Here is a 14131-nt window from a genome sequence, read left to right on the forward strand (position 1 = left end):
TCTCTAAGCAAAATGATCAAAACAGTAATTATTTAAATGATTTATGGTTCAATATCGGTGACCGATCTTCGCTCTGCAATACAAAAGCATGAACAATTTATCACGAAAAAAGAAATTATAATAACATTCATAGTTCATACAGAAGTTCTATCTAATCACAGTAAATTGATATTAATTCCCAGAAGAATGCAAAAAATATCCCTCAAATTGCCCGGTTGCACAAAAGCCGGTTAAATTTTAATCCTGATTAATTTCACGTGAACCAAATCAGAGAAGACTATTTCAAAAAGATGGATCTACTGGAATTAATCAGGATTGAAAATAGCCCGTTTTTTTTGCAACCGGCACTAAGTACCTGATTGAATGATTACAAAAGTTCAACAGCTGAGTCAAAATTTTGACACAGTCCCACACACATGAACTCGCTCACTCACTTCCATCACCAACAGACGACGAAATAATTATTATCAGCTGTTTCCAAGGATAAATAATAATTATCCTTTGAATGTCCTTCAGCGTGTTTTTCCAGGGATGAGACCTAGTGCAATCGAATTTTTATATTATGAACCTACAATGTTCTGAATTTCGTGATAATCGTTTGAGCCGTTTTCGAGATCCGGTGAAATACAAAGATATAAACAGAAATTGCTCGTTTAATAGTATAGGATTGGTTTTAATTAGTACTTTAGCAGGTATAGTTGAGAGTCTACCATGTTAAAATATATTTTTCCTACAGTTACCCGAAAAAGTGCTTATTCCCACATCAATTATAGTACGCAAAATACCTTATTCCCACACCCAGTGCGGGAATGTAGATTTGAGTGCGGCAAAGACTTTGTCGCACTCCAAATTCGCAACATAACACAAAATAGTTAACACGCTTTATGACGGTAGAGTGCAGCAAAGTAAAAGAAATGTTGGTAAACCTGAATATGTTGCTGGCTGGAAATTTTTGTAAAACAGCTGCTTATTACCGCGAGATATAGAATAACAAACAGCAAATAAACAAGAAGTTTTGATAGTATTCAATATTAGTATTTTATTTCTATTCAAGTTATCATGAACGATTTTTTATGTTTGAGATGTCTATATTTTTAACTGGAAGACATTGAAAACATTTATCGACTATTTTTATGATCAAGGAATCAAATATTTTTATATCTTCATTTACTTTTGTGGTTAGGTTACTCTTGTTACTGATACTAAGGTTGTGATTGTTATATTTTCAAAACAATAATGTATCCATTAGGTTTGAAACATAAATACTTACACTTCAAAAAAAGTTATTCAGTTCTTCAACTCTCCGAAACATCTCTACTCACATTTTCGTAGAACAACTTCAATGAATGCCGTTGATGAATTAGAAACTGAATACAGAATAGATGTTATTGAATACCAAAGTTAGTAGACAGAAGGTTGGTCACTCATATAAAGCTGCGTACACATACTCGTGCTTCCAACCCGAACCGAGCACGCTCCTCCCTCGTACCGCCCACGTACCACCATCGCACAGCAATCGCTCCGCCTCCGCTCTCTACTCGCACCGATCATGAACGTTACGGAAGATGGTAGATCTTCTCGCGTTCCCCGGTCGAACCATTGTTGCTCGCCGGTCGATCATCAATCGCTCTGCTGGAGTGACGTTCGGTCTTGGAGCGGAACGAAAGTCTGTACGCACCTTATAGTATTTTAGTTGAAATGCGATTGGAGTGGGGGAACTGCAGCCGTGACGTAGGCTGTAGTACAGAGTAGGCAGAATATCGCATTCTTAAAAATCATACGGTGACCTATAGTCAAATTATAATATAACACAAACATTTTCTGTCATGCAAGCTTTCTGTTTCTGCTTTACAATAACTATCAAAACATTTGAATAATACAAGCATTTTGCAATATAAAAGCAAAAACCCACCTCCTAACCTTCCCTTTCAAACCCTTAAGGTTTCTTTATCTTCTAGGTCGTGTTTATATTTTGTAGTTTGGCTATACATCAGCTTGTGAATTTCGGGGATGAGATATTTTGATTCTCGTAAAAGATGTGCTCGATACCAGCATGTGTTCAGTGCATTTATATGAAAAACAAGCTGAAACTATATTTTTACACTAATTGTGTATCATTCAGACTCAAACTTGAGGATATTTGGAACTGGAATAAATAGTACACATGAAAATTTCATAGAATGGTCAGGTTAGACTTAAGTCTGTCCTGAGGGCTGATCACTAGTCTAATCCTTGATCAGTCCTGGGCCTATTAGCTTATTTATTTACTTACATTAATAGAAAAATTAAAACATAAGCTTACAGCTTTGATCACATAGACAAATTAATTAATAAAACAAATTAATGGGCACCGTATATTTATAAACAAAGTTTTGCTGCATAACTTTTGTGTTTTCGGAATTGGATAGGAGAATATTAAACTGTTAGTCACGGGTGAAGTATAACGTTTGTGAGGCTCATTGAAGGCTCAAAATACATATCCAGACAAGTGATATGGCCATTTCTACACTTGCTGATTACTTCTTGTAGATGAAGTATTATTATAATTGAATCTCATATAACTTTATAATATTCATTCTATTGTCATTTAGACTGAATTTGAAATAGTTCTGTTGTGGAATGGTTGCAATATTTATTATCAGCATTAAAAATACTAAAGATTTGCACAAACAAACATTTTATTTGGTATAGGACATGTTCACCGTCTATTACTGACTTTTCACATTCTATGGTTCGCCTACGGCTCGTGCGTGAACGTTTCTTTCGGTGCAGCAAAGTGGCACTTTGCGCACTAGTTGCACAAATAGCTATTTTTCTATTGGAAGTAATATTATAGTTTTTCTGCTTTGTTACTCATCACCAGCACTCAAACTATGGTTTTATATGTACGAGAACATCACATTTGTAATCAGTATTCAATTTAATTTTTGTAAGGTAATAGATTTAATTCGATTTTATACTAACGTACCACCTAACTTGGACAGTAGTATATCCAGTTTTTCATTTTTCAAATAGTTCTGAATAGACAAAACAAGTAAGGATCACTAACACTCTAAATGTATGCAGGAAAGATGTAGGGTTCCTCCTGTATTTTCATCATAATAGTGCCTCAACAAGATCTGCACCACGAAATGAAGTTTCTTAATGTAATTTTTGCATTTATATATTTTATCTTCAAGTTGAAATGTTGTAATTTTGAAATTATTCATACAAATCAATAAAATAGATGTGATCAACTGAAATAAAATTCTTCAATATTTCACCATCGTCTTCATTTCAGCAACAAAATACTTTTGAGAATTACCAAGATAATTATTTTCAATTTAACCTATAAATAAATTTTTAATACATTTTTAACCTATACATTTTTAATTTCACCATACTTTGGTTGATGTACATTTTGGTACTGAACACTGTCTACGTTACTGTACAGCCTGTATACTGTATTCCTGTATACAGGAATTGGAATGAACACAATAGTCAATAATCTTTATTTATGTCATTGTGTACAAATACTTGAGACGAGGAAAGGCACAACAGGCTCATGCCCAAAACTGTTCCATTTCCAATTTATACTCTCCGAATCAAAAATGTAGGTTATTTCACTTTCACTTTTCAAAAACCAATTCACACTATTCAAAGCTCAGAAAAACGAACAAATCCATCACATATTCTTTAAGAACAGTAATGGTTTCACAGAGAATTATTGCTTCAATTACAATAAAGGAAAGAAGCCAGGTATTATTATTTTTCCTTTCGAATCTCAAAACTGTTTCGAATAGAGCATGATTTACCTTGCACATAGCTGACCTTGCTTAACTCTGTCACCAGACCTGAGCCAGCCAGGTCACTCGATATTATTGTTATTACCTTGCACATACGAATAGCGTTGGCATAAGCAGTGGCCCGAGTGAAGAAGTGAACAGCCTCCTGGACATGGCCCATATTCTCGTATTGCCTAGCTAGGTGGTAGCAGGCCGCTTTGTCCGATGAGCGACTGGCGATCTCCGCTGCCCGGTCGAACTCCTCCAGGAAGCACATCACCCGCACCATTGACAGGTCATCTCCAGCATCCTTGTAGTACTTCATTGCCAGCTCCATATCACCACTGCTCTCCATGTATTGAGCCCACCATTTGAATAATGCCCTGAAATGGAAGGCTCAATAATTAAAATATATATATCTAGAATATATAATTAGATATATAACAAGTGACTTATTCACAATACTCATAATATGTTTCAGCCAGACTATACAGAGTGTTTAAAAAATAGACGGACAATCGTGGGTGGTTTCCGGACAATAAAATTAAAAAAATGAGTACAAGTCAACATCTGTCCTGAAGTACATCGTTACCGAGATTATAATGGCGGAATAACCAATAATTTGTTTATTTATTTATTTATTCATTCATAAATGGAGACAACGGGGGTCACCCCAAATCTGTCTCCTTTACATATTTGTACAATACAATATTGAGATTAAAAAAAAGGAAAAAATAGTTATAATATTATTGATAATAATAAGAAAAATATTAATAGGAAAATTAATGTATAAGAAAAATAAGAAAATGACAAAAAAATACAATGAGTACAAAAACTTGTAATCTAGTTGAAAAAGAGAAAAAAAACTTGATAAATGCAAAATTGAAAAAAACAACGATTGAATCAAAATATAATCAGAACTTCTTATATAAATAATAACAAAATACCGTACCTCTCGCCCCAAACCATGTGCACAGCCACACCCATGCATCCAAAAGATATTGTTGACATCCACCTAAACCATACTAGCGTATAAAACTTTGCGGAATCTAGCACGAGAAAACCAGAAGACATCTAGTTGCCCTGTTAAATTATTGTAAATTCTCTGCATTCTATTCAGGGGAGAGTGATAGTTTCTTAGAGTTCTGGAGCGGGGAACCATGAATGAAAAATCAGAACGTCGAGCCACAGGTGATACATATATATTCAACTTAGATAGTAAATGTGGTGCATCTATTTCATTATTCAAGAGACCAAAGAGAAAAATGAGTGCTCTGACATCACGCCTTACTTTTAAAGATTTAATGTGAAATAAATTTCTCAGTGACTCAGTTGGAAAATCTAACGGACAATAGTAATTGAATTTCTTGTAAAACATGAATCTCAAAAATTTATTTTGCAATCGCTCCAGTACACTAACTCTGTCTGCATGATATGGGCTCCATATCTCTGAAGCATATTCTAGCAGACTTCTCACAAGTGACTTGTAAATTAATATCAGAGGCAAGACATCATTAAAGGGTGAGCAGGTTCTCAGAATAAAACCCATTTGCTGATTTGCCCTAGTAGCTATCCAATCAATGTGTGTATTGAAAGAAAAATCAGAAGCAAATTGAACTCCAAGGTCCTTGAAGTATCTTACCTGCTCCAATGGTCTGTCACTTATATGATACACATTTATTGGAGGGTTGAGTTGACGATTGAAACTCATGAATTTACATTTTGAAACATTCAACCTGAGTCCATTAGTCTCACACCAATGAAAAAAATTATTGATATCACCCTGTAAATAAAATGTATCATCAACATTCTTGATCTCCTTGAACAATTTCACATCGTCTGCATAAAAGAGACAGGAAGAATTATTTATAACTGATGGAACGTCATTTATGTACAGGAGAAATAAGAGAGGCCCAAGGTTGGAGCCCTGAGGTACTCCCGATGAACATATGAACGATTTTGATTTAAAATTGAGAATTTTAACAAATTGCGTCCTGGACTGTAGATAACTCTGCAGAAGATTGACAAGGCTATCACTGAAACCCATCAGTCCAAGCTTTATCAACAATAGCCTATGGCTGATAGTGTCAAAAGCCTTGGACAAATCGGTATAAACAACATCTACACGACCTCCATTGTCCAGTACCTGGGATACTTCATCACTGAAGGTCATAAGATTAGTCACTGTTGAGCGACATGGTAAAAAGCCATGCTGCTCCTCTGCTATGACACTCCTGACCTGCATAAATAGATTTGAATGTAGTATTTTTTCAAAAAAAATTGAGAAACAATTCAAAATTGAAATTGGCCTATAATTCATTATATCGGTTCTTTTACCAGATTTGAAAACAGGAGTAATTCTTGCAGTTTTCCACTTCTGGGGAAATTTACCAGTTTTCACAGCTAAATTCATGATAAACTTCAAAGGCATTATAAGAACTTCTGCGCAACCCTTGACAATGAAAGTTGGTATAGCATCAGGGCCCTAAGAGCACCCAGACCTTAGAGCTCTTATTGCAGTCTACCTCATTGGTAGAGATTACCCCAATTTCAACATCTAACACTGGCATCCCAGATGTCTCCGGTCTCTCCTCTTGCTCACCAGGGGTGTTAGGTGTATCAGCCACATATACAGACTGAAAATATTCTGCAAACCCCTCAATATAAATATATTCTATATTCTATATTCTATATCTATATATTCCTCAAACCCCTCAACAACGTTACAACCACTGTAGAACCGCCCATTAAATTTCATTGATGACTCTACAAAAGATGTTTTTCTCCTGGAATTAACATAATTCCAAAAGTTTTTAACATTGTTTGTTATGCCCGCCTGAATCCCTGCAATATAGTTGTCATGTGCAATGGTGATTCTAGCTTTAAGAGATGTACGCAAAGTCTTGAATAGGTTATCATGGTAAGGAGAATTTCGCCTTTTCCTTGCACATTTATTTTTAATTTTTAAATCAGAAATTATATCATTAGTGAACCATGGAGGGTACTTATTACTTTTTCTCTTAATCCTCACTTTTGGAATACATTCATCTAAGCAAAGGTAAAGTTTTCTATAAAATTCATCAACGGCACAATCAACATCAGTACAGCATAAGAGGGAGTCCCAACAACAGTCTCTGAGCAGGTAATAAAGCCCAAGGAAATCACCTGTAGCAAAATTGTAACGGTACTCCTGAGAATCATCTACAAAGAATTCGGAAGGATGGTCAATATATGAGGCTTCAACACACAACGCGGGATGATGGCCATCTTCAGGGAGCATGGGATCGTCATTCTTAACAACATTTACAGGAAAATTACTTAAAACAAGGTCAAGTGTCCTACCAAGTTCATTTACTACAGAATTGAAAGAATTAAGATCATAAAAAGACATCAAGCTATTTAGTATTCTTACTTTAATTGAACCAGCTGCAAAATCATATTCATTGGAAGTGATTTCAGGTAAATTAAAATCTCACAATTATCATGAGCCTACCGTCAAGCACACTACTAAGTGACTCGACAAATTCTGCATATTGTAGGAAAATATTTGATTAGGTTGATGGGGGAAAATAAACCGCGCTAATGTAACAGAAATTATCATCTAACTTGACTTTAATTGCAACGGAATCATAATGCGCACTATCTCTAGACAATTCATCGCATAATTCAGGGTGTAAAGATCCTTTGACTGCAATCAGCACCCCACCTCCTCTCTGACCCCCACCCCTGTCACTCCGATAAACAGAATAGCGCTCATCAAAGAGTTCCGAGCTCACCACACCACTATGCAGCCAAGTTTCAGTCAACACAATTACATCATAGTCGGTGCTCAGTAAGGATGTGTGAAAGTGCAACGATTTGGTACGAAGTCCTCTAACATTCTGATAATAAATAGAATAATGAGAATTTGAAGACATACAAAAGAAAAACTAAAAAAAAGAGAGAGAAGAAAATATGAAAAGTTTTAGATAAGATAATTTGTCAGATATCAAGCTAATGATATCTTATATCTATAGTAAGTCAGTTCTAGCCACTCACAATCAATAAATTGATAACACGGACAATCAGAAAAATATAAGATCCGAAATTCAAAGTTAATCTATCGTTTATCAGCATTCCATAGATATAAGCTTAGATGATTTTTAACTAGCAGCTTTCTGCAATATTCATTCTCAATGAAAGACTGCTCAAAACAGATCAAGTATCATTATATCAAACAGGATATCATTATTCGATGTAAGCCTCAAATATGGTGATAACTTAAACATAAAGAGCATGTATAAACTATAAATAGATCCAGAAACAATTTTCAAATGAGAAGTTCTGATTAATAAATTTCTGAAGAACAATATGTAAATAGAAATATAATGTATGATAATACGATTAGCTCATACATGCAAGTACGTTCATTCACACATTCACAGTGCTCATTAATTAGTAGGTAGGCTACAACATTTTGTTACGTACTTGCATGTCTGGTATGAATTTTTTTTAATCTTGAAATTTGAAATGCATTGTTATTGCCAAAATGAAAAAATTGAAGCAAAAACAATTACACAGAAACTTGGAACATGGAACAACGACACGATTTATCATTAATACAAAGTATCACTAATAAAATCTGAAATTGTTGGTGTGATTAATGAATATCGATATCACACATGAATGATAAATGTAGAGAGGTTCATTCAACTATAACTATTATATTATTAAACAGAATATTAAGTTCATTCAACTCAACACAGATTTTAATATATGTGCATCAACACTCTAAATTCACTCTTGCATATCGTAGATAACGAAATAATCTATCTCGAAGAACAGAATTATTATAATAACACCAACACAAAACTCTTCTTCTATGCATAATAAAGGCTACATCAATAATAAACCGTATACTGTAGAGTAAGTTTTCAACTGAATAATAATCTGCTGGCGTAAAGATCAATGAGCAAATAATACTAGTTCTCAAAGGAAGAAAGTATAAATATATATATTTTTAAAATGTTACTTCACCATTTAAATAAATGAGGAAAAGAGAATTCTACACAGGATATAACCCTGAATCTACTCAAGCAGATTTAACCCCAGACTTTTCAGCATCCACAGCAACAATATCCAAATCCTTTTCATCTCGAATAGTATAGACACGCCCCCCCGGAACAATCCTCACTTTAACATTTCCGCCTCTATCAACCCAAACATATTTCAAATTCAATAGTTTTTGCAGTTTCCTAGCCTCATTAAACAGTTTCCTTCGCAGCATAGTCAATGATAAGTTAACAAAAATCTGTCGTTCCTTACCTTGAATACCGATGTGTGATGTTGAGAAGCCTTTTACCTAGCGTCGTGCACCCAGCATAGCATGCGTGTGCGTTCGTCGCACAAACTTGACGATGATTGGGGGCGGCGCATTGACACGGCCCTTCAGCCGGTGGCAGATGTCTATCGCCTCGGCCGTCACATTCACACCCGCCGCCACACACGTCTTCACCACTAAACCGGTCACGTCCTCCGCCTCCGTCATCGGTATACCCTGGATCTCGACAGTATTCCTGCGTCCATACTGCTCTTAATCATCACACCTTAACGTTAAATCACTAACTTTCTGTTTCAAAGATTCATTCTCTGATTGTAGAGCCTTTATAATCTCCTGCTTTGTCTCAATCAATTTTTCCTGTTTCGATAACAGAGTAGAATTTGCATCTAATTTATCGTGACAAGATTTCAAAGAGTCCTTCAATACAGCTTGACCTTCTAAGATCTCGTTCCTTAAATCACTTAGGGCTTTTTTAAAGTCAATGATAGATGTCTCGGATACAGTCTCTCGCGAATCACAAGTTTCTGATACATGTTTCACCGGGGTCATGTCCACACTAGCACAACGGTTCTTACAAAATTTTGACAAGCATGCAGGACATCTCCATGTAGTTATAGTAAGTAATTTAAATTCATCGTCAGTTAACTCCTTACCTCCACCGGCATGAATACATTTACGGTGGAAAAGTGATCTACAGTCCGTACAAGAAATTGTGTCCTTATCCGTTCTTTCCACTGACAATTGACACTCAGCACAAGCACCCATTACGAAAATTTTGGTGAAATTTAACTCGGAAAAAAAAGGAGAAGAGTATTTAGAGTCCGTACTTAATCTTCCAAAATAATATATCGGGCTGAACTAGGTGACCATAGAAGTTAAGTTGTACTATTCATTGAACAGGATTAGTTACGCAAAACGATAAGACAAGCACAACAAACAAATCACGTCCGACCTCGACCAGCTCTGAAAATTTATTCAAATTTAGATTATTTTAAATTGTAGTAGCCTCATAAGGATTCTTGAATGATCAATCTTTGTGTTAAATTAGCTGATAATCGAATAGAACTTTTGAAGTATTTTACTTCAATAATTGCTGAGATAATGAGGAAAATATGTCAAAATCGTAATTTTCCAATTTAAAAATGATATAACTAGGATACATATTGTTTAATATTATTTTAAATGAGAGGGAATTATTATTTCAACATGATTTGATTTTAAAGGAGAAAAAAATCAGTTACTTGTTTGACTAAATTGCACCCAAACCTCATGAATCAGGATTCAAAGGAGACAGAACAGACAATTAATAAATAAATGGAATAATGCCCTGGAATGGAAAATACCTTCAATTTTTTACATTTGAAAACCTCTGGCAGAATAAAAAATTCCATGATTATGATACCATGGTTTGGGTTCGTTTTAGACAAAAAAGTAACTGAACATTTCTCCTCCAAATTAAATTATTTACAATTCCATCTTATTTAAAACCGTTGAATAACACTTCTTATTTATATCGCTTGTAAATTTGTTTCGTTTTCTGGCATATTTCCTCAATATTTCAACAATCATTGAAATTACATACTCATAATTGTTATTATTCAATTTTACAGCAGATTTAACATAGGAATTTATAATTTCGGTCCCCTCACGAAGCCGTCACCAAATAAATTATAAATGTGGAGAAAAATATGTAATCCTTTGCTATTATTAAATTGGCAACACAGTATTTCTTCATTTCGATGTACGGGAACCACTCACGAAACTTGACGGTTCATTTCAGAAACACTCTGTATAATAAACTGTCACGAAGAAAAATCTCTACCAGGAAAAATATTCTATTGTGAGGACCAAGATTGTATGTGCTCAAGATGTAATTGAAGCGGTTTTAGGTTTCAGAAGTTCCAATTGTAAGGATATTTATGGCATGACCCCAAATTAGCTCAAGCAGATGATGGTTATTATTGCACCCATATTAGCATTGTGTATAAACAACTGTTTAGCTAGCGGTACTTTCCCTGAACAACTCAAAATCTCCAGAACAGTTCCAGTCTACAAGAAGGGTCCATGTTGTGACACCTCAAGTTTTAGACCAATTTCTATAATTCCTGTTTTTGCTAAGATATTTGAGACAATCATATTTGCACAACTGTATAAATACCTTGAGGAGCATGACCTCCTGGCTCCTTCTCAGTTTGGTTTCAGGAAGGGAAAATCTACTGTCATGGCTGTGGAATCACTGTTAGAATCGATTATCAATTCTTTTGAGGAGCGGAAATCAACTTTTCCAATGCTATGTGATCTCTCACGAGCATTTGACTGTATTCCTCATACAGTTCTTTTAAAGAAATTGGAGCATTATGGCTTACAGGAATGCGCAATTCGGGTGTTTGAGTCTTACCTTTCTGAGAGAAAACAGATTGTACATTGGAATGATCAGTGCTCAATTCCTCTTCTGGTAAAACGGGGTGTGCCACAGGGCTCATTGTTAGGCCCATTACTCTTTCTTGTAGCAATAATGATTTGCACTACTATCTAGCGGGAAATGTGCTGTTCTATGCGGATGACACTTCCTTGTTCTCTGCAAATAAGAGTGTCACCCAAGCTAAAGCAGATGTGATGGAGCTGTATGATAAAGCTCGTGATTGGTTCTCACTAAACAGATTGTCTCTGAATGAGGCAAAAACCCAAAGTATATTGTTCTCTCTATCTGATGTCAGTGAGTATTTGCAGCCGGTCCGACTATTGGGGTTCACTCTTGATGCCAAGTTACTCTGGGAACCTCATATAGACATGGTGTGCTCCAGTCTCAGCAGCATTGTCTATCTACTGAGAAGGCTGATGTCTGAACTGCCAATTTCGGTGGTCAGACAGGCCTATTTTCCTTTTTTTCATTCGAGGATGAGTTACGGTTTGAAATTGTGGGGTCATGCATCTAGCACTTCTAAAGTTCTGTTAATTCAGAAGAGAGCGGTCCGGGTGATTTCTGGGGCGGGCTATCTAGATCACTGTAAGCCCCTTCTATCTAAGAATGGCATTCTATCCGTCATTAATGAGTTCATCTATCAATGTTTGAAGGATATTCATCAGATGCAGGATAGGCTACCAAAGAGCAATGACATTCACAGTCACTTCACAAGAAACCGTGAGAGTATATATATACCAAGATGCAGACTTGAAAAGTCCAAGTCGAGCTACCCTGTGATAGGCTACAAATTCCATAACTTGCTACCAACTCAAGTTAGATCCTTGCCGAATAAACGTTTTCTCCAAGTACTTAGATCCTGGTTGATTGTGAATCAATTTTACTCAGTAGAGGAATTCATTACTGCTGATCACAACACCCTAGTCAATTTAATATAATGCTTTTTTTTGTCTATTGATACCAAAGTACAGGAGACTAAATTATCTGATCTAATTGTAAATTTGCTTTTACTGATCTGTTTTATTTTATTTATTATTGTCTATTGTATGTATTGTATTTGTGCAATTTATTGTATGTTTCTCTAATGTGAATTGTGACTTGGCTATATGTAACTTCTATGTTCAACTGGCCCAATAAAAACTTGAAACTTGAAACACGTTATATTTGAAATATTTGATTATCATCGGTGTTGCTAACCTTGTCAATCATTCTTCAAAGCAGATAGCGATTTCCTTTTCTAGCTCTGCAACCTTTCAGATCGTTTTCTAACAATGTAGAAATAAATTCTAATGAAAAAAATGATAATGATGTACTTATTGTATGAATCAATAAAGAATAAAGAATATTTAATCTCAATTATGAAAATTTATTATTTTATCATTGAAGAATATAGTTTCTTGACGAATTAAATATAATTGATGAATTGAACATGAATGAACAATTAATTTTACATCAGATATACCGGTATCAGCTTTCCTCGATGGAAGGAAGTGGCAAGGCATCGCTGTTTTCCTATCTTTCTCTCCTGCCATTATAACGTGGACCTCACTAAAATGACTGTTGGTTTCCTATTAGCTAATCTATTGCTTTTGGGAGGGGAATAATATAACTGCATATAGAATAATAGCATAATGGTGATCATGGAGACGGAAAGTAAGTAAGTATCTATTGCTTATAATAGTTAGCTTACGGATCTTTTGAGTTGAGAACGTAGGCCTCGAGCTGGTGCGGCTGGTCGAGCAGCATGCGGGTGACGTGCGAGCGGTGCGTGTCCGCCTGGCGGTACATGTCAGCTGCCGCTTCCGCGTCGCCGCTCTCCTCCAAGTGCCGCGCGTAGGCGTGCCGCGTGTGTCGCAGGTGGATGCGGTCCTTCTCCTCCGCCAGCCGCAGTGCGCGCTCCCACTCGTCCAGGCCCTGCAACATCTTGTTCAGCAGATCCCAGCGGCCGCAGCTTGCAAACAGCTTCTCCGCTTCATCCTACAAATCAACAACAACTTATCACATCGTTATGGCCATAGAAATCTAGGCAGCTACGGCCTTTCATAACATGCAAAATATTTATCCTGCAAATAGAATTTCCTGAATGATTTTTTATTTGATGATGTGGCGAAGTTTGGACATTAATATCCACTCTACCATTTAACCACGGATTTATAAGATTGGACTTGGGAAGGATTAGGCTACTATGTTGCTTGCCGCTACACTCCCACATATCAATATCAGTGTGCGTGTCCGGTACAGTACAAATATTTTTCCCTTCAAATGGCATCTAACTTCATCCATTCTTACGGTTCCCCTTGTATTTACATTTTTCAATTTGTTCTCTTATAATTTAGAATGCCAAAAATTTTGCAAGAGATTGAGATGTCCATGGATACAGTGATACATAGATACATAGAAGTAATTGAGTGATCAGTGTCATAGCTTTCGCTGTATGAGAAAACACTATTTCACAATGGTATAAAGTTTTTGAATAGGCTACTCACACATTTCACCTATAGGAACACTAAATCTCTTTAAAAGTTATTTATACAGGTTGGTTCCTAAATAAGGAGTATCAGAGGACCTCAACATGGGCGAATTTTCAAATGACAACTATGCATACCACATGAATAGTATGAAAGG

The 14131-nt window shown here is 35.8% G+C and overlaps 1 protein-coding gene across 1 annotated transcript in view; it reads right to left on the minus strand.

Moving 5' to 3' along the window:
* LOC111051638 (intraflagellar transport protein 140 homolog) overlaps positions 1-14131 on the minus strand; it is a 73679-nt gene that overhangs the window by 19956 nt on the left and 39592 nt on the right. The window contains exons 15-16 of the mRNA XM_039422759.1: positions 13197-13483; positions 3871-4147 (exon numbers count right to left, since the gene is read on the minus strand). Coding sequence (XP_039278693.1) covers positions 3871-4147; positions 13197-13483 — 564 coding nt within the window. The remainder of the gene's footprint in view (positions 1-3870; positions 4148-13196; positions 13484-14131) is intronic.

The sequence above is a fragment of the Nilaparvata lugens genome, chromosome 3, assembly GCF_014356525.2.
Source record: "Nilaparvata lugens isolate BPH chromosome 3, ASM1435652v1, whole genome shotgun sequence".
NCBI lineage: Eukaryota > Metazoa > Arthropoda > Insecta > Hemiptera > Delphacidae > Nilaparvata > Nilaparvata lugens.